This window comes from Jaculus jaculus, chromosome 8 (assembly GCF_020740685.1).
Source record: "Jaculus jaculus isolate mJacJac1 chromosome 8, mJacJac1.mat.Y.cur, whole genome shotgun sequence".
Lineage (NCBI taxonomy): Eukaryota > Metazoa > Chordata > Mammalia > Rodentia > Dipodidae > Jaculus > Jaculus jaculus.
Genome location: NC_059109.1, coordinates 113,702,882 through 113,723,922, shown reverse-complemented (window position 1 = coordinate 113,723,922; position 21,041 = coordinate 113,702,882). Strand labels below are relative to the sequence as shown.

Below are 21,041 nucleotides of genomic sequence, written 5' to 3'. Positions count from 1 at the left end.
TGAAAAAAAAATTTAAGGCAGGATGGTGGCACATGCCTTTAATCGCAGCACTCAGGGGGCAGAAGTAGGAGGATCACTGTGAGTTCTAGGCTACCTTGAGACTGCGTAGTGAATTCCAGATCAGCCTGGGCTAGAGCTCCTACCTCAAAAATCCAATAACTAAATAATTTTTTAAAAAATGTATTTATTTGTGGGGAGAGAGAGAGAGGGAAAGAGAGAGAATGGGCACATCAGATCCTCCAGTCACTGCAAACAAACTCCAGATGCATGTGCCACTGTGTATCTGGCTTTACATGGGTACTGGGAAATTGAACCTGGGTTGTTAAGCTTTGCAGGCACGTGTCTTAATTGCCGAGCCATCTCTCCAGCCCCTCAGCAATTTTTAAAAATATATTTTATTTATTTATTTGAGAGAAAGAGGCAGACAGGGGGAGGGGGAGAGAATGGGCAAGAGGGCCTCCAGCCACTGCGCCATCTCTCCAGCCTCTCAGCATTTTTTGTTTTGTTTGGTTTGGTTTTGAGGTAGGGTTTCACTCTAGTCCAGGCTGACCTGGAATTCACTATGTAGTCTCAGGGTGGCCTCGAATTCACGGCAATCCTCCTACTTCTGCCTCCTGAGTGCTGGGAATAAAGCTGTGCACTACCACGCCTGGCTCAGCAATTTTTTGAGTTTGTCTTTTTTGTTGTCTGTTTTTATTTTTTCTCAGTAATTTTTTGTTTTGTTTTGTTTTTCGAGGTAGGGTCTCACTCTAGCCCAGGCTGACCTAGATTTCACTATGTAGTCTCAGGGTGGCCTCGAACTCACAGCCATCCTCCTACCTCTGCCTCCCGAGTGCTGGGATTAAAGGCGTGCGCCACCATGCCTGGCTCCCATGATATTTCTTAAGGAAGATAAACCAGGCATGGTGGCTCACACCTGCAATCACAGCAGTGAGACAGGAGGAGTTTGAGGTCAGCCTGATCTACATAGTGAGGCTCTGCATGGGGCCTAGACGCTACCCTTACTGCTTTTTCCTGACACACCAGAACCCTGAGGCCTTGGGTTTTGTGTGTGTGTGTGTGTGTTTCAAATGTGTGGAACCACCAGGCATAGTGGCTCAGTATCATTGTTAGTTCAAGGCCAGCCTTAGACTACATAGTGAATTACAGATTCAGCCTAGGCTAAAGCGAGACTCTACCTCAAAAACCACCCACCTCTCATAAAAAGAAACGTTCCAAACTCATCCCACAGTAAGGCCTTGGCACCTGTTGCTCCCACTTCCTGGTACTCTGTATGGGCACTCCTTGTTCGCCTACCTGTGGTTGGCTTTCTCATTTCTCAGTTCTCTGCTTTAAAGTGACCTTCCTCAGAGAGGCCTCACCTGATGTCCCTGCTAAGCCACCCTCTTTCTCCCTTCACCAATGTTCTCTGTCATCTCATCCTCCTGTTCCTTTGTAGCACTCGGCACAACTTGTAATTGCATGCCTGCTTGTTTATTGCGTGTTTTCCTCCACTCCACTAACCTGTGAACCTCTCTCTTCCTTTCCCGCCAGCATCTAGCATGGAGCAGCACACAGTAGGCTCTTCATAGTTGTTGAATGAGCCGATGAGTGCTGCAAGGCTGGAAACCAGGGTCCTGCCTGATAGCTGCCTCCTTGCGCGCAAGGCTGAGGCCCAAGTGGGGACAGGATAGGGTTTCCAGGGAGGGCTGAACAACCCCCTTTCTCTGCTCTTCTTAGCCCTGGTACCTATCTATGTCGGGGGGCACTTGGCCTAGGGTATTAGCCAGGAGCTGGAATCCTGGTTTTCTAGCTGCGGACCAGCCTCCCCGCCAGCCTGGGGTACGCTGGCGGGGGAGGTGTGTGTGTGGCAGGGGCGGGGCGAAGGGCGGCGTGGAACACCTGGGGCCCCCCCGAGGACCACAGGGCCAGGGAGGGGACTGCCAGACCGACCTCGGGCCGCACCCCCCACCCCCGCAGACCCCGACTCCTTCCTGAAGTCGGCGCGGCTGCAGCGGCTGCCCTCGTCGTCGTCGGAGATGGGCAGCCAGGACGGGTCGCCCCTGCGGGAGACGCGCAAGGACCCGTTCTCCGCCGCGGCCTCGGAGTGCTCCTGCCGCCAGGACGGGCTCACGGTCATCGTCACCGCCTGCCTCACGTTCGCCACCGGCGTCACCGTGGCGCTGGTCATGCAGATCTACTTCGGAGATCCCCAGGTGCGAGAGGCCTGTGGGGCAGAGGGAGGGAGCTTGGGGCAGGGGGTTGGGGGTGGAGAGGGAGAGAAGGAAATCTTGGGAGGGCTGTGGGCACTAGGGTGGTGGGAGAAGGCTAGGAAGTGGGAAGGGGAGAGGGTGGGGCCTTGGAAGAGACAAAGAAAAGTCCCAAAGGACAGGGTTCTGGGGCATGAGAGCCACCCGGTGAAGAAGGGATCCCATCGGGTCATAAGGCAAGGTGATGGGGGAGAATCAGGGGTGCGAAGTACCTCCTCTGCAGAGCTTCTGGGTGTTGGGGGGGGGTAGGTCCCTACTAACCACCTCCTGCCTCCCAGATCTTCCAGCAGGGTGCTGTGGTGACCGATGCTACCCGTTGCACATCGCTGGGCATGGAGGTGCTCAGTAAACAGGGCTCTTCCGTGGACGCAGCCGTGGCAGCAGCTTTGTGTTTGGGGATTGTGGCTCCACAGAGTTCTGGCCTGGGCGGGTAAGGAACTGGATGAGACCCAGTGCAGCTCTGGGTCCCGGAAGCCTCCTTCCTGTCTCCTGGCCTGTAGGCCTGGCAGAGGGGCCAGGTTTCTCTGAGCAGAGGTGGTGCTGGGCTCCAATTCCTTGCATTTTCTTTTGTCAATACCCTCCCTGGGTGGAGTCAGGAGAGCAGAACTACCCTACGGAAGACATGACGGTACCTTCAGTAGCTCCTTTTTGTTTGTTTGAAGTAAGGTCTCCCTCTGGAATTCACTATATAGTCTCAGGGTAGCCTAAAACTCACTGCGATCCTCCTATCTCTGCCTTCCGAGTGCTGGGATTAAAGGCGTGTGCCACCAAACCCAGCTCAGTAGCTTTTTAAAGAAATATTTAATTTATTTATTTGCAAGGAGACAGGGGGTCGCTGGAAAGAATGGGTGCACCAGGGCTTCCAGCTGCTGCCAATGAACTCCAGATGCATGCGCCACTTTGTACATCTGATTTTATTCTGGTACTGGGGTATCAAGCCTGGGTAGTTAGGTTTTGCAGGCAAGCACCTTAACTGCTGAGCCATCTCCCCAGCCCTTTAGTAGCTTCTTTAGTTCCACCAGGAGAGGAAGTCTGTGACATACAAAGTGAGATGCACAGTAAGGAATACTGTCAGTTAAGACAGTGGCACTTAAACTTTTAGGGTCACTCACAAATCCCTGCAATTCTGTCCACCAAAAATAAGCTCCGAGCTTGGCGTGATGGCGCATGCTTTTAATCCCAGCACTTGGGAGGCAGAAGTAGGTGGATCACAGTGAGTTCAAGGCCACCCTGAGATTACGTAGTGAATTCCAGGTCAGCCTGGGCTAGAGTGAGACCCTACCTCAGAAAACAAAACAAAAAAAGCTCCAGAACTCTTTTTTTTTTTTTTAACATATTGTACTTATGTATTTATTTGAGAGACAGAGGGACATATATATAGAAAGAGAGAAAGAGAATGGGTGCGCCAAGGCCTACTGCCACTGCAAATGAACTCCAGACACATGCACTACTTTGTGCATCTGGCTTCACCTGGGCACTGGGCACTTGAATCCAGGCTGTCAGGCTTTGTAAGCAAGAGCCTTTAACCACTGGGCCATCCCTCCAACCTCAGGGTCAGAACTCTGAGGTTTCCAACTAGTCACCCATAAACCAAACTCAGCACATAGACTGATTTTGCACACTTATTTTTTTTTTTCAAGGTAGGGTCTCACTCTAGCCCAGGCTAACTTTGAATTTACTATATAGTCTCAGGTGGCCTAGAACTCGTGATCCTCCTACCTCTGACTCCCGAGTGCTGAGATTAAAGGTGTTGGCCACTATGCCCAGCTGGCATACTTAATTTGCTTAAAAAAATAGTTTCATTTATTTGAGAGAGAGAATGGGTACTCCAAGGCCTCCTGCCACTGTAAATGAACTCCAGGCACATGTGCCACTTTGTGCATCTGGTTTTTTACATGAGGACTGGAGAACTGAACCCAGGTTGTTAGGTTTCAAAATTAAGTGCCTTTAACCATTGATCCATCTCCCCAGCCCCTGCACATCCAAAGACTTTTTTTTTTATAAAGATTTATTTATTTATTTGTTTATTAGGGAGAGAGGGAGAGAAAGAATGGGCGCACCAGGACCTCTAGCTATTGCAAACAAACTCCAGACGCACACGCCACCATGTGCATCTGGCTTACTCGGAGAATCGAATCTGGATCCTTAGGCTTCGCAGGCATGTGCCTTAACCGCTAAGCTCTCTCTCTCCAGCCCCTAAAAGTGTTTTTTAAAAAATTTGTTAAAAAGGCGAGAGTTTTCATAAAAATCCAGATCTCCAGCATCTTGAGCAATTAGATCTGGTAACAGAGCCCACATTCCCACACGGCCGCAGTCATCCCATGCTGGCGCAGGTGCTGCGGCCGCGCGTGTGTAATTCCTGCTCTCTGTTGTTTGTTTATCTGTCCCGCCCTCCTTACTTTGTCACCTGAATGCAGGCATTTAAGTTTGCAAGCACTACCTCAGATGTAAATAAGCCACAGAAAAGGAACTAGCCGATAAACTCAGTATCTTGGGTTATACGAGACCAGCCCTCCAGACCCCCTTTAGGCTTTGCGCTCTATCCTTACATAATCCAGTCCTGGGGGAGTGGCAGGGGCATACCAAGTAGGCAGGTGCAGGAAGCTGGCAAGTTTCCAGCTCTAATATAAAGTGGGGGCTGGGTACAGAACATCCTGTTCTCCCAGTCTCTGGGTTTTTCTTAATCAGGGATTAAAGTCTCCAGTAACCTAGGTCCCCTTACCTTCCACCCTTCGTTTCAGCCTTTGCAAAATGGCTGAATCTCTGAGCCTCGACTCTGGGAAGGGGGCTCCAATATCTGACAGAGGGTGACAGCCAGACCACAGCCCTTAGCACTGGGGCTTAGCAGGGAGCGGTTTCAGAGGGTTGACACGTCATCTCCACCTTCCCCATGCTGTGTCTTTCCCAGTGGGGGCGTGATGCTGGTTCACGATATCCGACGAAATGAGAGCCGCCTAATTGATTTCCGAGAGTCTGCGCCAGGAGCCCTCAGGGAAGAGGCCCTCCAGAGGTCCTGGGAAACCAAGGTGGGGACCCTGGTGAGAAGAGAGGGGTCCAAAGGATAGGGGGAGGTCTCCCTTCATGGCCCTTCTGATAACATAGGCATTAATGTGTAGCAGGATGCTCTTAGGCTATATAAAGATAGGCAGCATACCCTCACCCCCAGATAAAATAATGAACAACAGGACTGGAGAGATGGCTTCGTGGTTAAGGCTCAAAAAAAAAGAACAATAAAAAATATGTGGATACGTGATAACAGGTAATGCCGCAACGTCCTACTTCTCTAAGCAATCTTATGTGCCTGAGTTTAGGAAGAAAATACAAGGCCACCCTTGAGTAACCTGAAGTGTTACGCTGTTGTTGTGCTCAAACTCACTCTCAACCTGATGACTGTAACTTCCCCAGCCTACTTCTCTCAGTGGTGTTAGAAGGTTAGAGAGCAACTGCTAGAAGCAAACCCACTTACTATCTACTGAGAGCAAAGAACAAAACGTAGGTGTTCAGTGCAGTGGTGAAACCCAGGCACGCTTCTGAATTATCACAGCTCAGAGTAATGGTGGGGTGACAATTAATTAGCTAAACGAAGGCCCCTTGTCCATCATTTTAATTAATTAATTTATTTATTTGAGAATGACAGACAGAGAGAGAAAGAGGCAGAGAGAGAGAGAGAGAATGGGCGCGCCAGGGCCTCCAGCCACTGCAAACAAACTCCAGACGCGTGCGCCCCCTTGTGCATCTGGTTAACGTGGCTCCTGGGGAATCGAGCCTTGAACTGGGGTCCTTAGGCTTCACAGGCAAGCGCTTAACCCTAAGCCATCTCTCCAGCCCTGCCCATCATTTTAAAAGACAAGTAGAGCTGCTATCCAGATGTGTAATATATCAATTAAAAAAGAATTTTAAAAAAATAAAAAGAGGGCTGGAGAGATGGCCTAGCGGTTAAGCGCTTGCCTGTGAAGCCTAAGGACCCCGGTTCGAGGCTCAGTTCCCCAGGTCCCACGTTAGCCAGATGCACAAGGGGGCGCACGCGTCTGGAGTTCGTTTGCAGAGGCTGGAAGCCCTGGCGCGCCCATTCTCTCTCTCTCCCTCTATCTGTCTTTCTCTCTGTCTGTCGCTCTCAAATAAATAAAAAATAAATTAAAAAAATTAAAAATAAAAAGAAAAAGAAAGAAATTTTCCTTTATAAAAAAAAAGAATTTTTCTTTTTTCAAGGTAGAATCTCACTCTAGACACCCAGGCTGACCTGGAATTCACTATGTAGTCACAGGGCTGCCTAACCCTTGCACTCACAGTGATCCTCCTGCCTCTGCCTGGGATTAAAGACGTGCGCCACCACACCTGGCTTGTAAATGAATTTTATCCAGACTCTGTCCTGCCTCTTGAAAGGGAGTGCTTCATTTATTAAATCCCCTCTACTACATGAAGTAAAGGACTTTCGATATTTGAATGTAGGAAATCAGGGGCATGGGAGAGGTAGGCACCTCCTAGAAGAAGCTTGTCCCTCCCCTGGGATACTTGGCCTTGTATCTCTCCCCTGTGCCAGCCATCCCTGGCTTGGGGCTCTGAGGAGTTCAGCCCAGCCCCCTCCTTCCAGTGACCTGGTCTCCTCTCTCCCTCGCCTGCCCGCCTCGCCCAGCCTGGGCTCTTGGTTGGGGTCCCCGGAATGGTGAAAGGGCTTCACGAAGCTCACCAGCTCTATGGCAGGTAAAGACCTTCCCTCGGAGACCAGTGGCCCCTGCCTGCATCGCTCCTGGGGTGGCCTTCTCCAGCCCTCCTGGATTCTTTCCTTCCCAACTCCCCTTCCCTTGCCAGGATTCTCCTTCCCAGGAACCCCCCTCCCCCCAGAACCCCTCCTCCTCCCCCCAGGACCTCCTCCACCCCCTGCTCTCCGGCCCCCTCAGGCTGCCATGGTCCCAAGCCCTGGCCTTCGCAGCTGCTGTGGCCCAAGAAGGCTTCAACGTGACCCATGATCTAGGTCAGTGGGGCCTGGGATTCGGGGTGGGGTGGGGGTTAGAGGTACAAAGTTGATGGGAGGCCTTTGAGATTTGGGACCCAAGCCAAAGAGGAACTCCCAACTTGCTCTTCACACTTCTTCCTTTTCCCATCCCACCCTCACCTGGAAGCGGCTCTCTAATGAGAGGATCTAGGAAGAACCTGTATGTATCCCTGGCTCCCCTATAACAGGCTCCTGGGGGGCCCAGAGCACTTAGGGTCAGTCACTCAGTCCTCATTCACCTCACCTATTGCGCGTCTCAGCCATCCGGTCCAGCCCAGGCATCCCTTGCCCAGCCTCCTGTCCCTGCCCGCAGCCCGCGCCTTGGCAGAGCAGCTGCCTCCCAATGCATCTGAGCGCTTCCTGGAGACCTTCCTGCCACTGGGCCACCCACCCCTGCCCGGCTCCCTGCTGCGCCGGCCGGACCTGGCCGAGGTGCTGAACACTCTTGGCGTCTCTGGCCCGGCGGCCTTCTACAATGGTGGCAACCTCACCCTGGAGATGGTGGCCGAGGTAAGCATGACCGAGGTGGCACATGCCCAAGGACCCCACCACAAGAACACGCTCTTTCCTCCTTTATCTTTTCCCCGCCTTCTTTCTTTCACTTTCGGTGGTGGTGGTGTGTGTGTGGGGGTGTCTTGAAGCATGTTCTCCACTCTCTAGCCCAGGCTGACTTGGTGGTCTTTCTTTTTCTTTTTTTTAAATGTTTAATACTGCAGACACCTTTATTATTTTCTTAACTTTATTTCATAGTAAGAGTTTGTTTATTTTATTTATTTATTTATTTAAGAGCGACAGACCGAGAGAGAAAAAGGCAGAGAGAGAGAGAGAGAGAGAGAGAATGGGTACACCAGGGCCTCCAGCCACTGCAAATGTACTCCAGACGCGTGCGCCCCCTTGTGCATTCGGCTAACGTGGGTCCTGGGGAATCGAGCCTTGAACTGGGGTCCTTAGGCTTCACAGGCAAGCGCCTAACCGCTAAGCCATCTCTCCAGCCCATGACTTGGTTTTCTTTCTACTCCCTCCCCATGCTGGGATTAAAGACATGCGCCACCATACCTGGGCCCTGCCTTTCTTTCTGTGTAGTTTCTAACTATATTTATTTGAAATTATAGAATAAGAAAAATTAACCCCTGGCAACAGAAATCAGGCCAATGGGTGTTAAGGACAAAAGTTATAAACAGTTGATCTGTCTGTTATAGACACATGTATATATATATATATCTCATATGCCAAGCCCATATGTTCATGGTGGTGGGTGGTCACTTTTTAATATTTTATTTTTATTTATTTATTTGAAAAAGAGAGAAAGAGGCAGAGAGAGAGAGAATGGGCACATCAGCTCCAGCTGCTGCAAACAAACTCCAGACACATGTGCCACCTTGTGCATCTGGCTTACATGGGTACTAGGGAATCGAACTTGGATTCTTAGGCTTTGCAGTCAAGCATCTTAACTGCTAATCCATCTCTCTAGCCTGGGTGGTGGTTGTTCTTTATTGTTTTTTTGCCTCTAGGCTCAGCGTGCAGGGGGTGTCATAACTGAAGAGGACTTCAGTAACTACAGTGCCCTCGTGGAGAAGCCTGTGTGTGGAGTGTACAGAGGTGACCTCTCCCCCAGCTCCCAGGGTCTCCCACTCAGGAAAAGCTCCCAGTCCATGGCCACATCCTTTTGACTTGGAAACTCCTTCCCATTTCACAGGAGAGACACTGAGGCAATGAGTTGCCTGGGCAGCCAACTGTTAAAGCAAATCAGAGCCAGCCCATTGTCTGAAGTAGCCATGGGATTAGTTATCCCAAGTGTTTAAGATATGGGGGCAAATCTGTAGCCAAAGGCTCAAACCTGCAAATTGGGGATTCTGTACATAAGTTTTTCTTCTGTTTTATGGGTTGTTTTTGTTGTTACTTGTTTTGAGAATTGAGCCCCGAGCTTTGCATTTAGGACAAGTGCTCCATTATTGAGCTATACCTAGTCTCGTAGGTTTCCTTGATTGGGTTCTGTGTTGACAAATTTGTCGGACCGAATCCCATCTAAACCTGAGTGTAGACTGAACTCTTTTTTTTTTTTTTTAAAGTAGTAACTTTTCTTTTTTTAAATTTTTTTTAAATTTTTTTTAAAATTTTTATTTATTTATTTGAGAGCGACAGGCACAGAGAGAAAGACAGATAGAGGGAGAGAGAGAGAATGGGCGCGCCAAGGCTTCCAGCCTCTGCAAACGAACTCCAGACGCGTGCGCCCCCTTGTGCATCTGGCTAACGTGGGACCTGGGGAACCGAGCCTCGAACTGGGGTCCTTAGGCTTCACAGGCGAGCGCTTAACTGCTAAGCCATCTCTCCAGCCCTAGACTGAACTCTTTATGATGGTCATGGAGACAGTTTCCTTTAATCCCAGCACTCGGGAGGCAGAGGTAGGAGGATCGCTGTGAGTTCGAGGCCACCCTGAGACTACATTGTGAATTCCAGGTCAGCCTGAGCTAGAGTGAGACCCTACCTCAAAAAAAAAACCCAAAATTAAATAAATAAATAAAAATAATGGTGGCAGTAATAGTGTCCACATCTCAGGGTGCCTATGAGAATTCGATGACATAACCTAGGCAGCTGTCTTGACCATAGGCAGGAATGAGTGTCTATTAGATTATCCATTTTCCCTTCCTAGCCTGAGTTGTCTCAGCAATCCAGTACTTTGACCACTCTGGGTTTTCCTATAACCTGGGCCCGTCATCTCCTATAACCTGGGTCCAGTTGTTTCTTGTGCTTCCATTTCTGCCCCTGTAGAATAAGGGTGATTAAAAGAGTTAAGTACTTAATGTCAGTGCTATGTGTCATTATTCATTTAATATCCAAATAACAGAGTAGGAAGAAGAGACTGCTGTTGCCAAGAGGTTTCGGGTTAAGTGAGACCACTGGGGCCTTGGGCAGTATCCTGGGGGTACTAGGAATATATGGACATTTGGTCACCTATCCCTGTTTTACCAATGGCTTGTAATGTGTCTCTCAGCAGGCCACAGCCCCCTTCCAATTTTAGTGTCTGTGCTGCCTAGGTGAGCACAGTACAGCCCTCGTCAGTCTTAGTTTCCTCTTGTGATAGAAAAAACTGAAGACCCATGTCTGGACTCAAGTCCTGGCCTTGCCTTTGACTTAGCATGTGAACCTGAGTGGGTCCCTATGAACTCACAGTGCTTCCATTTCCTCATTTGATGAGGGTGTTCGGTGTGTGTGAGCTGGCGGGGCGTGCAGACTAGATGTGGGATGTGAAGGTGACCCATCTCCTGCCATCCATTCATTCCCCGTCCTTCCAGGCCACCTGGTTCTCAGCCCCCCACCCCCGCACACAGGCCCTGCCCTCATCAGTGCTCTCAACATCCTGGAGGGCTTCAATCTTACCAGCCTGGTATCCCGTGAACAGGCTCTTCACTGGATAGCAGAGGTAAGGCCTACCTGTCGACCTCACGTGGATCTGGGGATACTGGGGAGGGGGAGATGTAGTGCCTTCTTAGAGCAGTACTACAACACCTTTTGAGTTTCCTTGTATGCGAGGATCCTCTGAGTGGGGATGTGGGAGGGGCCCAGCAGCCTCTTCCCATCCCTGCTATGTTTCCAGACCCTGAAGATTGCCTTGGCCTTGGCCAGCAGATTGGGAGATCCTGCCTACGATTCCACCATAACTGAGAGCATGGACGACATGCTCAGGTGGGTGCTAGGGATGGACCCCAAGTGCTGCAGAGACCTTGGGGGTGGGGGGGAAATCAGAAAATCTCATAAAGTTTCAGGTTCATCTCAGATTAATGCAACCGGCACTGTGACACCAGATCCCTCTGCTCACATTTTACCTTTCCTGTCTGCTCCATGTCACTGTTTCTTCATCTTAGCAGGGTACCTGATCTATCTGGACCCAGCTGTTCACGTTTTGTTGCTGTTTGTTGTTTTGTTTTGTTTGTTTGTTTGTTTTTGAGGCAAGCCCAATAGACTGGCCTTTTTTTTTAATTTAGGAGAGTGAGAAAATTGGCTCACCAGGGCCTCCAGCCACTGCAATCAAACTCCAGACACATGCTGGAGCTCTAGGTAGTCTAGTCTGAGCCAGAATTCATAATCCTCCTGCCTCAGCCTCCTGAATGCTGGGATTGCAAGCAAGAAACATCACATCCAGCTCTAACTACACTCTCTTTTTTTTTTGGGGGGGGGTGTCAACATCAGACCTTTCTTTTATTACATACATACATATATATGTTGTAAGCAGAGAGAAAGTAGGGAGGAATGGGTGTTCCAGGACCTCTTGCTCCTGCAAATGAATTCCAATTGTTGCAGGCACCACTTTTGTGCATGTGGCTTTATGTGGGTGCTGGGGAATCGAGCCAAAGCCATGAGGCTTTAAAGCAAGCACCTTTAACCGCTGAGCCATCTCTCCATCCCCCCACCCATTTTAAAAGTGAGAACTTTATCAGATGAGCATATTGTCTAATGGTCATATTTCCACTAGGTTATACTCATTTTCCTCTCTCCTACCCACCCCCCTTCCACAAAGGGTCCTCCTCAGTGAGGTTATTGGTATTCACTGTGGGTGATGGACGCACCAGTCAGCCTCTGTCGGGGCCGGGAGACAACACTTCAGAATACTTCTTCCCACTCTGCAGCTCTGACTTCCTTTCCGAGCCCTCTTCTGCAGTGTGCAACTATACTCCTTTTTAAAGAAAAATTTTTTTGTTTATTTTTATTTATTTATTTGAGAGCGACAGACAGAGAAAGAGGCAGAGAGAGAGAAAATGGACGTACCAGGGCTTCCAGCCACTGCAAACGAACTCCAGACGCGAGCGCCCCCTTGTGCATCTGGTTAACGTGGGTCCTGGGGAATCGAGCCTCAAACTGGGGCCCTTAGGCTTCACAGGCAAGCACTTAACTGCTAAGCCATCTCTCCAGCCCTGCAACTATACTCATAATGCATTTTAGTTCTAACGTACAAACGTCATGTTAAAGGGATCAAGTTAATTTATTCAAAAAGTATTTTCAGAGCATCCATTGGGCTCTAAGTCATTTTTTCTCCCTCTATCTCTTTCACTTCTTTTTGGGGGGTTGGTTTCCAAGATAGGGTCTTACTCTAGCCCAGGCTGAACTCACTCTGTAGCCCCAGGCTGGCCTCAAACTCACCTCCTACCTCTGCCTCCTGAGTGCTGGGATTATAGGCATGTGCTACCATGCCCAGCTCCAAGGCACTTTTATAGAAAGTAGAGCCAACAGTGGTTAAACACGCTTTCTTGCAAAGCCTAATGGCCTGGGCTATTCTCTAGTACCCACATAAAGCCAGATGCACAAAGTAGCACATGCATCTAGAATTTGTTTGCAGTAGCAAGAGGTCATGGTGTACCCATATTCTCTCTCAAATAAGTAAATAAACAAAAAGAAATAACTTTTTTAAAGAAAGTAGAGTGCTGGGGAGGTGGCTTAATGGTTAAAGCACTTGCCTTCAAAGCCTAAGGGTCCAGGTTCAATTCCCCAATATCCAAGTCAGCCAGATACATAATGTGGCACATACGTCTGGAGCTTGCAGTCACTGGAGGCCTTGGAGTGCCCCATTCTGTCTATCTGCCTCTTTCTGTCAAATAAATAAATAAATAAATAAAATATTTTAAAAAAATACAGTAGAGCCAAGTAACTGATTTTTTATGTTAACACTATGTGGATGAGAAGAGATAATTATTTCCTGGGCAATTTCCTAGTTTTGATTTTTTTTTTCCTTAGGTCAGGTCTAGCTCTAGTCCAGGCTGACCTGGGATTCACTGTAGTTTCAGGGTAGCCTCCAACTCAATGTGATCCTCCTACCTCTGTCTCCCTAGTGCTGGAGTTAAAGGTGTGTGCCACCATGCCCAGCTGCAAGTTTTCTTTTTTTGTTGTTGCTTTTGTTTGTTTTTTTGAGGCAGGGTCTTACTGTAGCCTAGGCTGACCTGGAACTCTAATCCAGGCTGGCCTCAAACTCACAGTGATCCTCCTACTTCAGGCTTCTGCATGCTAAAACTAAAGGTAGGTGCCACTGTGCCTGGACATTTCCTGTGTGCTAAGCCTTCGTAGGCCTAATAGTCGAGGGGAGAGGGCAGGTTTAATCAATAACTGCCCAAACAAACATCGCAGGTACAGGGAATGTAATGAGGGCTTGGCGTATTTCATTCTTCACCCCCTTTTCAGCAAGGTGGAGGCCGCCTACTTCCGGGGCCACATCAACGACTCTCAGGCAGCCCCTGCCCCACTCCTGCCTGTCTATGAGCTGGATGGGGCTCCCACAGCTGCCCAGGTGCTGATCATGGGCCCTGATGACTTCATTGTCGCCGTGGTCAGGTAACAGGGGTTCATTGGAACCAGCAGGCAAGGAGGGGCTGGGGAGAGGTGAAGACGGCCACAGGGCTCACCTGACTCCACGTCTCTCCTCAGCTCCCTAAACCGGCCCTTTGGCAGTGGCCTCATCACCCCCTCGGGGATCCTGCTCAACAGCCAAATGCTGGACTTCTCCTGGCCCAATAGGACCGCTAACCACTCGGCACCCAGCCTGGTAGGGTTTGCTTCTCTCCTTCCCTGAAGACCCCGAGGCTAGGTGGGATAGAAGTTTGGCTGCTCCTCCCTCCTTATTTCCTTTAAGAACTTCTGTTATATGGAAATAAGATGCCCACTGCATCCTTGGCCCTGCTAAGTCTGGAGCAGGGAGACTGGTGGGATTAATGAACTCTTGTCCAATTCTGTCACAGTCTTAGTATGACCTACGGGAAGTTTTGCCACCTCTGTGGGCCTTCTTTCCTTCAAGTGTACAGTGAGCATATTGTCCCTTTTTTTTGTATGTTGTATTTTGTTTTTCAAGGTAGGCCTTGCTCTAGCCTCGGCTGAGCTGGAATTTACTGTGTAGTCTCAGGGTGGCCTCAAACTCACAGTGATCCTCCTACCTCAGCCTCCCAAGTGCTAGGATTAAAGGACGGCATAACGCTGGGCTGATGGGGCTCACACCTTGTCTGGATACCAAAGAACTTCGGTGTGACACATGGATGGTCCAGTGGGGACTCTACCGTTCCTCCCATGGCCATCTTTTTTGACTTAGTCCTTTCCTACCTCATAGCAGCCTCAATGGATCCACTTCTCACTCCTTTCCATGATATATCCAGGGACGCTGCTCTCTCCTTTTATTTATTTATTTTTCTAAGGTAAGGTCTCACTCTAGTCCAGTCCAGGCACTCACTCTGTACTCCCAGGCTGGCCTTGAACTCATGGTGGTCCTCCTGCCTCTGCCTCCTGCGTGCTGGGATTAAAGGCGTGTGCCACCACACCCCGCTGTCACTGCTCTTTTCACAGACAGTAATTGTTGACCTGTCTCCCAGGAGCGGAACATGTGAACCCTGTAGAAGAGGGAGAAAGGTGGGATGGGCGGTCCAGTGGCTCTTTTCCTGACTTAACCTCATCCCATATCTCCCTCATCATCTCGGCCCTCTGGCCATAGGAGAACTCCGTGCAGCCTGGGAAACGGCCACTGTCTTTCCTGCTGCCCACTGTAGTCCGACCAGCAGAGGGGCTCTGTGGGACCTACCTCGCTCTGGGAGCCAACGGAGCTGCCCGTGGCCTCAGTGGCCTGACCCAGGTGAGATGTCCCACGTTCTGGGCCTTTTGCAGCCAGGAGCCAAGTTGTGACCTGGGTTACGGATGCCTCACATTATCTCACGTTATCATATGTTGTCACAGTATTGTAAAAACAATATATTGTTTTTATACCCCTCATACAGCAAACATGAGCTGTATTGCTTTGTGTTTGTTGGGCCCATACTGGGCACAAATGTGCTATGGTGAGCTTCTCAGTGAAAACGGGGTCCTAAGGCCTCTTGGCTTCCCAAATAGCAGAGAGGGAAAATTGCAGAACCAGTAGAATCAAAAAGCAATTTAGCACCTGGACTGTGTGTTCTGTCTGCCTCAAGTCCCATCCCTCTACCCTGCATCTGAATGGACAAGCAGTTCTCTCTCTCTCTCTTTTTTTTTTTTTTTTTTTTTTTTCTTTTCAAGGCAGGTCTCACTCTAGCTCGGGCTGATCTGGAATTCACTATGTAGTCTTAGGGTGGCCTTGAACTCATGGCGATCCTTCTACCTCTACCTCCCAAGTACACCACCACACCAGGCTGTTGTTTTTTTTTAATTTAACTTATTATTAATTTGCAAGGAAAGAGAGAATGGGTGCACCATCAGAGCCTTCTGCCAAGCTTGTGTTGGATGCATGCCCACTTTGTGCATCTGGCTTTAAGTGAATATTGGGGAAATTGAAGCCAGGCCATTAGGCTTTGCAAGCTAGCACTTTAACCACTGAACAATCTCTCCAGCCTCTAGGGTCTTTTTTTTTTTTTTTTTTTTTTTTTTTTGAGGTAGGGTCTCACTCTACCTCAGGCTGACCTGGAATTCACTGTGCAGTCTCAGGGTGGCCTCGAACTCATGGCAATCCTCCTACCTCTGCCTCCTGAGTGCTAGGATTAAAGGTGTGCGCCACCACGCCTAGCTTGATAAACCTTTTTAAAAATTTATTTATTTATTTATTTATTTATTTATTTATTTATTTATTTATTGGAGAGAGAGAAAGAGGCAGATAGGGAGAGAATGGGTGTGCCACCACCTCCAGCCACTGCAAACAAACTGTAGACACATGTGCCATCTTGTGCGTCTGGCTCTATGTGGGTTCTGGGGAATTGAACTGGGCCCCTGAGCTTCACAGACAAGTGCCTTAACCACTAAGCAATCTCTCCAGTCCCTCAGGTCTTATTTTGAAAGGACAGACCTGCTACTGTCCAGAATACCTCAAGACAGTTCTGTGACTGTCTTGAGCCCCTGACATATGTACTGGGCACATATTTTGGCAAGTGAAGAGCTCACTTCGGAATTTGACTTCACTTAGTTATACAGCCTAGGTGTTGTCCACTTCCACTTGTATGTTGCTGAGGAACTCACTGAACCTCTCTGAGCTGTAGTATCCTTATCTGAATTAAAATATTCATAATAAGCTGGGCATGGTGCACACCTTTGATCCCAGCACTCAGGAGGCAGAGGTAAGAGGATCACCGTGAGTTCTAGGCCACCCTGAAACTACGTAGTGATTTCCAGGTCAGCCTGAGCTAGAATGAGACCCTACCTTGAAAAACCAAAATAAATAAATGAATAATAACAATAACAATAGCTAACAGCATAGAATTCTTACTGAGTGCTGGACACAGGTGTGTATCAGCCCTTTTAACCTCCCAACTCAGAGAGGGCTGCTTATTTCTATTTATGAATAAGGAAACAAGAGGTATGGAAGCACAGAGAGATTAAGAAGTTGGGTCAATTGGGCTGGAGAGATGGCTTAGCGGGTAAGCGCTTGCCTGTGAAGCCTAAGGACCCCGGTTCGAGGCTCGGTTCCCCAGGTCCCACGTTAGCCAGATGCACAAGGGGGCGCACGTGTCTGGAGTTCGTTTGCAGAGGCTGGAATCCCTGGCGCGCCCATTCTCTCTCTCTCTCCCTCTATCTGTCTTTCTCTCTGTGTCTGTCACTCTCAAATAAATAAATAAAAAATTAAAAAAAAAAACAGTTGGAGGTAGTTTAGGGAATAATGTGGATTATTCAGTTTAGTGGTTAGGAGTTGTCACCTCTGGAACTGAACTTCTTGCCTGCTAGCTGAAGGAACTTCACCCAACTTCTTTTTTTTAATTTTTATTCATTTATTTATTTGAGGGCGACAGACACAGAGAGAAAGACAGATAGAGGGAGAGAGAGAGAATGGGCGCGCCAGGGCTTCTAGCCTCTGCAAACGAACTCCAGACGCGTGCGCCCCTTGTGCATCTGGCTAACGTGGGACCTGGGGAACCGAGCCTCGAACCAGGGTCCTTAGGCTTCACAGGCAAGCGCTTATCCGCTAAGCCATCTCTCCAGCCCCACCTCCAACTGTTTTAACAACCTCCTTTGTCCAGAAAGAAGGGAAGAGAGCACTGGGCTACATTAGGGAAGACTGGTACCAATTCCTTAAAGTTCAAAGGAAGTCACATTCTCTCTCTGGACCTCAGTTTCCTCCTCTGTGAAATGGGAACAGTTTTCACAGTCCTACTTGTCTTTCCACGGGCTATTGAGAAACTCAAATGACACTTGGTGTGTGCATTCTAAAGACTGAAGAGTCTGAACCAAGGATGAGGTGGGGAGACTTGAACTATCTCCCAGGAGCAGCTCTGATTGCTTTGCCCTTTTGCCTCCCCACAGGTTCTACTGAATGTTCTGACCTTGAACCGGAACCTGAGTGACAGCTTGGCCCGAGGACGCCTGCACCCAGACCTGCAGTCCAACCTGCTGCAGGTGGACAGTGAGTGCGCAGCAGACTCCTACAGGGTGGGGCCAGGGTGAGATGGAGGAAGGGGCTCCTCCCAGGTTTCCTTGGCGTTGGCCAGTACTCCGCTTCCTTTTTGTGAAGATTTAGGTGCCCACCCCTCCCCCCCCCACACACACATTCCTGTTGGAGCAATGAAAGACTTGGGGGATTGGAACTATCTTACCATGTTCTGGTTTGTGGCCTTGGAAAATCCATGTCTCATCTCTGAGACACGGTTTTCTTGTGTGTAAAATAAGATACAGATGTTCATCCTGCAAACCTTCATTCAGCAGTTTGTGTTGAACACTTGCTGTATGACCAGCCTTAACCTCTTCCTGGGTACTAGGGTTACTGTGTTCGTAAGCAGACAGGAAAATGATGAAAGAAATATGAAATAGCAACATGAGAACTCAGCTGAGCATTAAAGCAGGGTGATGTAATAGGACTGACAAGGGTGGGGAAAGGCTTTGCTTTGGTAACATCTAAGTTGAGCGCTGAAGAGTGAGAAAATGCCCACCATGCACAGAACTGGGGCAGAGCTTCTTAGACCAAGGGAATGAGTGCGGAGAACTCAGAGCAGGACTGGGCTTCTTGTTTATGAGGAATAAAAAGAAGACCAAGGTGAGAGAATTACATGAGATCAGAGAGGCAAGAAGGGACCAGATCATGGGTCTTACAGGTTTGTAGTGACAGCATGGGGTTGCCTGTAAGAATTAACAGGGGCTTGCCGGGCGTGGTGGCGCACGCCTTTAATCCCAGCACTCGGGAGGCAGAGGTAGGAGGACTACTGTGAGTTCGAGACTCCATAGTGAATTCCAGGTCAGCCTGGGCTAGAGTCAGACCCTACCTCGAAAAACCAATAATAATAATAATAATAACAGGGGCTTAATTTTGGACCCAGCTTAATTTTAGAAATAGGAAAGTGTTTTCACTTTTAAGTTATTTTCATTATAACAAAATACTATGCTAATTCGAAGAAGATGTGGAATTGATTGAGATACAGACCCTGCCTCATCAATATCATTTCTGTTTTGCGGTCAGGAATCTCACAGAGGTTCTACACTAGTTAGTGGTCTACCAGGAAGTGGCTAAGTGGCTTTGGGAGGCTTTGTGGAGAAGGAAGCCACGATTAGCTGGGCCTTGAAGTAGGAGTGGGAATTTGGCACATGGAGGTAAATGACTTTCTGGATAGGAGGAACAGCCTGGGAAAAACTCAAAATAGAATGATTTAGAGAGCAGCCAACTGTTTCCAAAAGTTCTGAATGTATCCAGCACCTTTGTGGCTTTTGTCACATTTAGACACCATCAAAATCATTATGTACATAATGCATCTTTATACATGGGCTTCTTCTTTTTTTAGAATATTTTTGTTTATTTCCAAGAAGAGAGAGAATATGGGTGCTCCAGGGCTTCTAGCGACTATAAATGAACTCCAGATGCATGTGCCACTGTGCATCTGGCTTTATATGGGTCCTGGGGATGGACCCAGCTTACTAGGCTTTGTGGGCAAGTGCCTATGAGGCAATACGTTCTCTCTTGCACTCTTTCTTTCTTTCTTTCTTTCTTTCTTTCTTTCTTTCTTTCTTTCTTTCTTTCTTTCCTCCTTCTCTTTCTTCCTAGATGTATTATAAAAGTAAATCTTGAGCTGGAAAGATGACTCAGTGGCTAAAGGCACTTGCTTGCAAAGCCTGATGGCCCAGGTTCCATTCCCCAGTACCCACATAAGGCCAGATGCACAAAGCAGTACATACATTTATCTGGAATAAATTTGCAAAGGCAGAAGGCCCTGGTGCACCCATAGTTACTCTCTCTGTCTCTATGTCTCTCCCTCAAATAAATAAACAATATTTTTAAAAAGAAATCTTTTCAAAATATTTATGTATGTATGTATGTGTGTGTGTATTTATTTATTTAAAAGCAGAAAGAGACAGAAAGCAATGCAGAGAATGGACATGCCAGAGCCTCTAGCCACTGCAAATGAACTCCAGACGCATATGCCACTTTGTGCATCTGGCTTTATGTGGGCACTGGGGAATTGAACCAGCATTGTTAGACTTTACAGCAAGCTTCCTTAACCACTAAGCCATCTCTCTAGCTCAAAATCATTCTTCTTCTTCCTTTTTTTTTTTTTTTTCAAGGTAAGGTCTTACTCTAGCTCAGGCTAACCTGTAATTCACTATGGAGTCTCAGGCTGGCCTCAAACTCAAAGGGATGCTCCTACCTCTGCCTCCCAAGTACTGGGATTAGAGGCGTGCGCCACCACACCCAGCAGGGGGAGAGACAGGAGAGAAGAGAGAATTGGCGCACCAGGGCCTCCAGCAACTACAAACAAAACTCTAGATGTGTGCACCACTTTATGCATCTGGCTTTATGTGGGTGCTAGGGAATCACACTTGGGTCTTTAGGCTTCAAAGGCAAGCACCTTAACCACTGAGGCATCTCTCCAGCCCTAAAAGTAAATCTTATAATCACGATTGGGAAGAGGGCAACATTTGCCACAAATAGATATTTAAAGGTCAAATATTTGGTCTGGGAAGATGGCTCAGTGGATGAAGTGTTTGTTGTACAATTCTGAGTATCTGAGTTTGGCTCCCAGACTCCCTCTACCCACCCATGTAAAAGCTGGGAGAGGGCTGGAGAGATGGCTTAGCAGTTAAGGCGCTTGCCTGCGAAGCCAAAGGATCCAGGTTCACTTTCCCAGGACCCATGTAAGCCAGATGCACAAGGTGGCACATGTGTCTGGAGTTCATTTGCAGTGGCTGGAGTCTCTGGAGTGCCCATTTTCTCCCACCCTTTCTGTCTCTCGGTCTCTCGCTGTCCAGCTTTCCATTTCTCTCCTATCATTTTTTTTTTTTAAACTGGAAGATGTGGTAGGCTTCTGGAATCCCAGTGCTCCCACTGGCAGAAGGGAGGTAGAGACAGGAGGATTTTCCAAACTCTCAGGAACAGAGAGCACTGAACAGCAAGAGACCCTGCCTCAAATGAGGTGGGATTTGAAGACTCATCTGCAAGTTGTCCTCTGACCTTCACACGAATGCCATGGCTCTCACACACCTGGACTCACACATGCACACACACACACATAACACCCCATAAATAAACAAGTAAATAGGGGCCGGGGAGAGGGCTCAGGGGGTAAGAGCACTTGCTGCACAAGCACAAGGGCCTGCAACCATCTGAGCTCAATCTGCAGCAAGGAGAATAGAAAGAGTTCAGAAGGATCTAGGGGGAGTGGGGTCTCACATGATGGTATTCTAAGATTCATTACAACTGCTGGAGAGCCGGGCATGGTAGTGTACGCCTTTAATTCTAGCACTCTGGAGGCAGAGGTAGGAGGATCAATTGCTATGAGTTTGAGGCCAGCCTGAGACTACATGGTGAATTCCATGGTCAGCCTGGGTTAGAGTGAGACCCTACCTCAAAAAAAAATACTGCTGGAGGGTTTTAAGTGGGCGAAAGGATCCCATTT

At 48.5% G+C, this 21,041-nt stretch overlaps 1 protein-coding gene across 3 annotated transcripts in view; it reads left to right on the top strand.

Annotated features, from left to right (window-relative positions):
• The window catches only part of Ggt7 (gamma-glutamyltransferase 7), a 28,483-nt gene that overhangs the window by 5,124 nt on the left and 2,318 nt on the right, over positions 1-21,041 (top strand). The window contains exons 2-14 of one of the 3 annotated variants that reach the window (XM_045156704.1): positions 1,960-2,195; positions 2,528-2,679; positions 5,158-5,275; positions 6,883-6,950; positions 7,148-7,221; positions 7,556-7,752; positions 8,754-8,841; positions 10,536-10,663; positions 10,838-10,926; positions 13,411-13,560; positions 13,654-13,771; positions 14,705-14,842; positions 17,467-17,559. In XM_045156704.1, the coding sequence (XP_045012639.1) occupies positions 1,960-2,195; positions 2,528-2,679; positions 5,158-5,275; positions 6,883-6,950; positions 7,148-7,221; positions 7,556-7,752; positions 8,754-8,841; positions 10,536-10,663; positions 10,838-10,926; positions 13,411-13,560; positions 13,654-13,771; positions 14,705-14,842; positions 17,467-17,559 (1,649 nt within the window). Of the gene's footprint in view, positions 1-1,959; positions 2,196-2,527; positions 2,680-5,157; positions 5,288-6,882; positions 6,951-7,147; positions 7,222-7,555; positions 7,753-8,753; positions 8,842-10,535; positions 10,664-10,837; positions 10,927-13,410; positions 13,561-13,653; positions 13,772-14,704; positions 14,843-17,466; positions 17,567-21,041 lie in introns of all 3 variants that reach the window. The other 2 variants (XM_004668109.3, XM_045156703.1) reach the window with 2 other exon arrangements.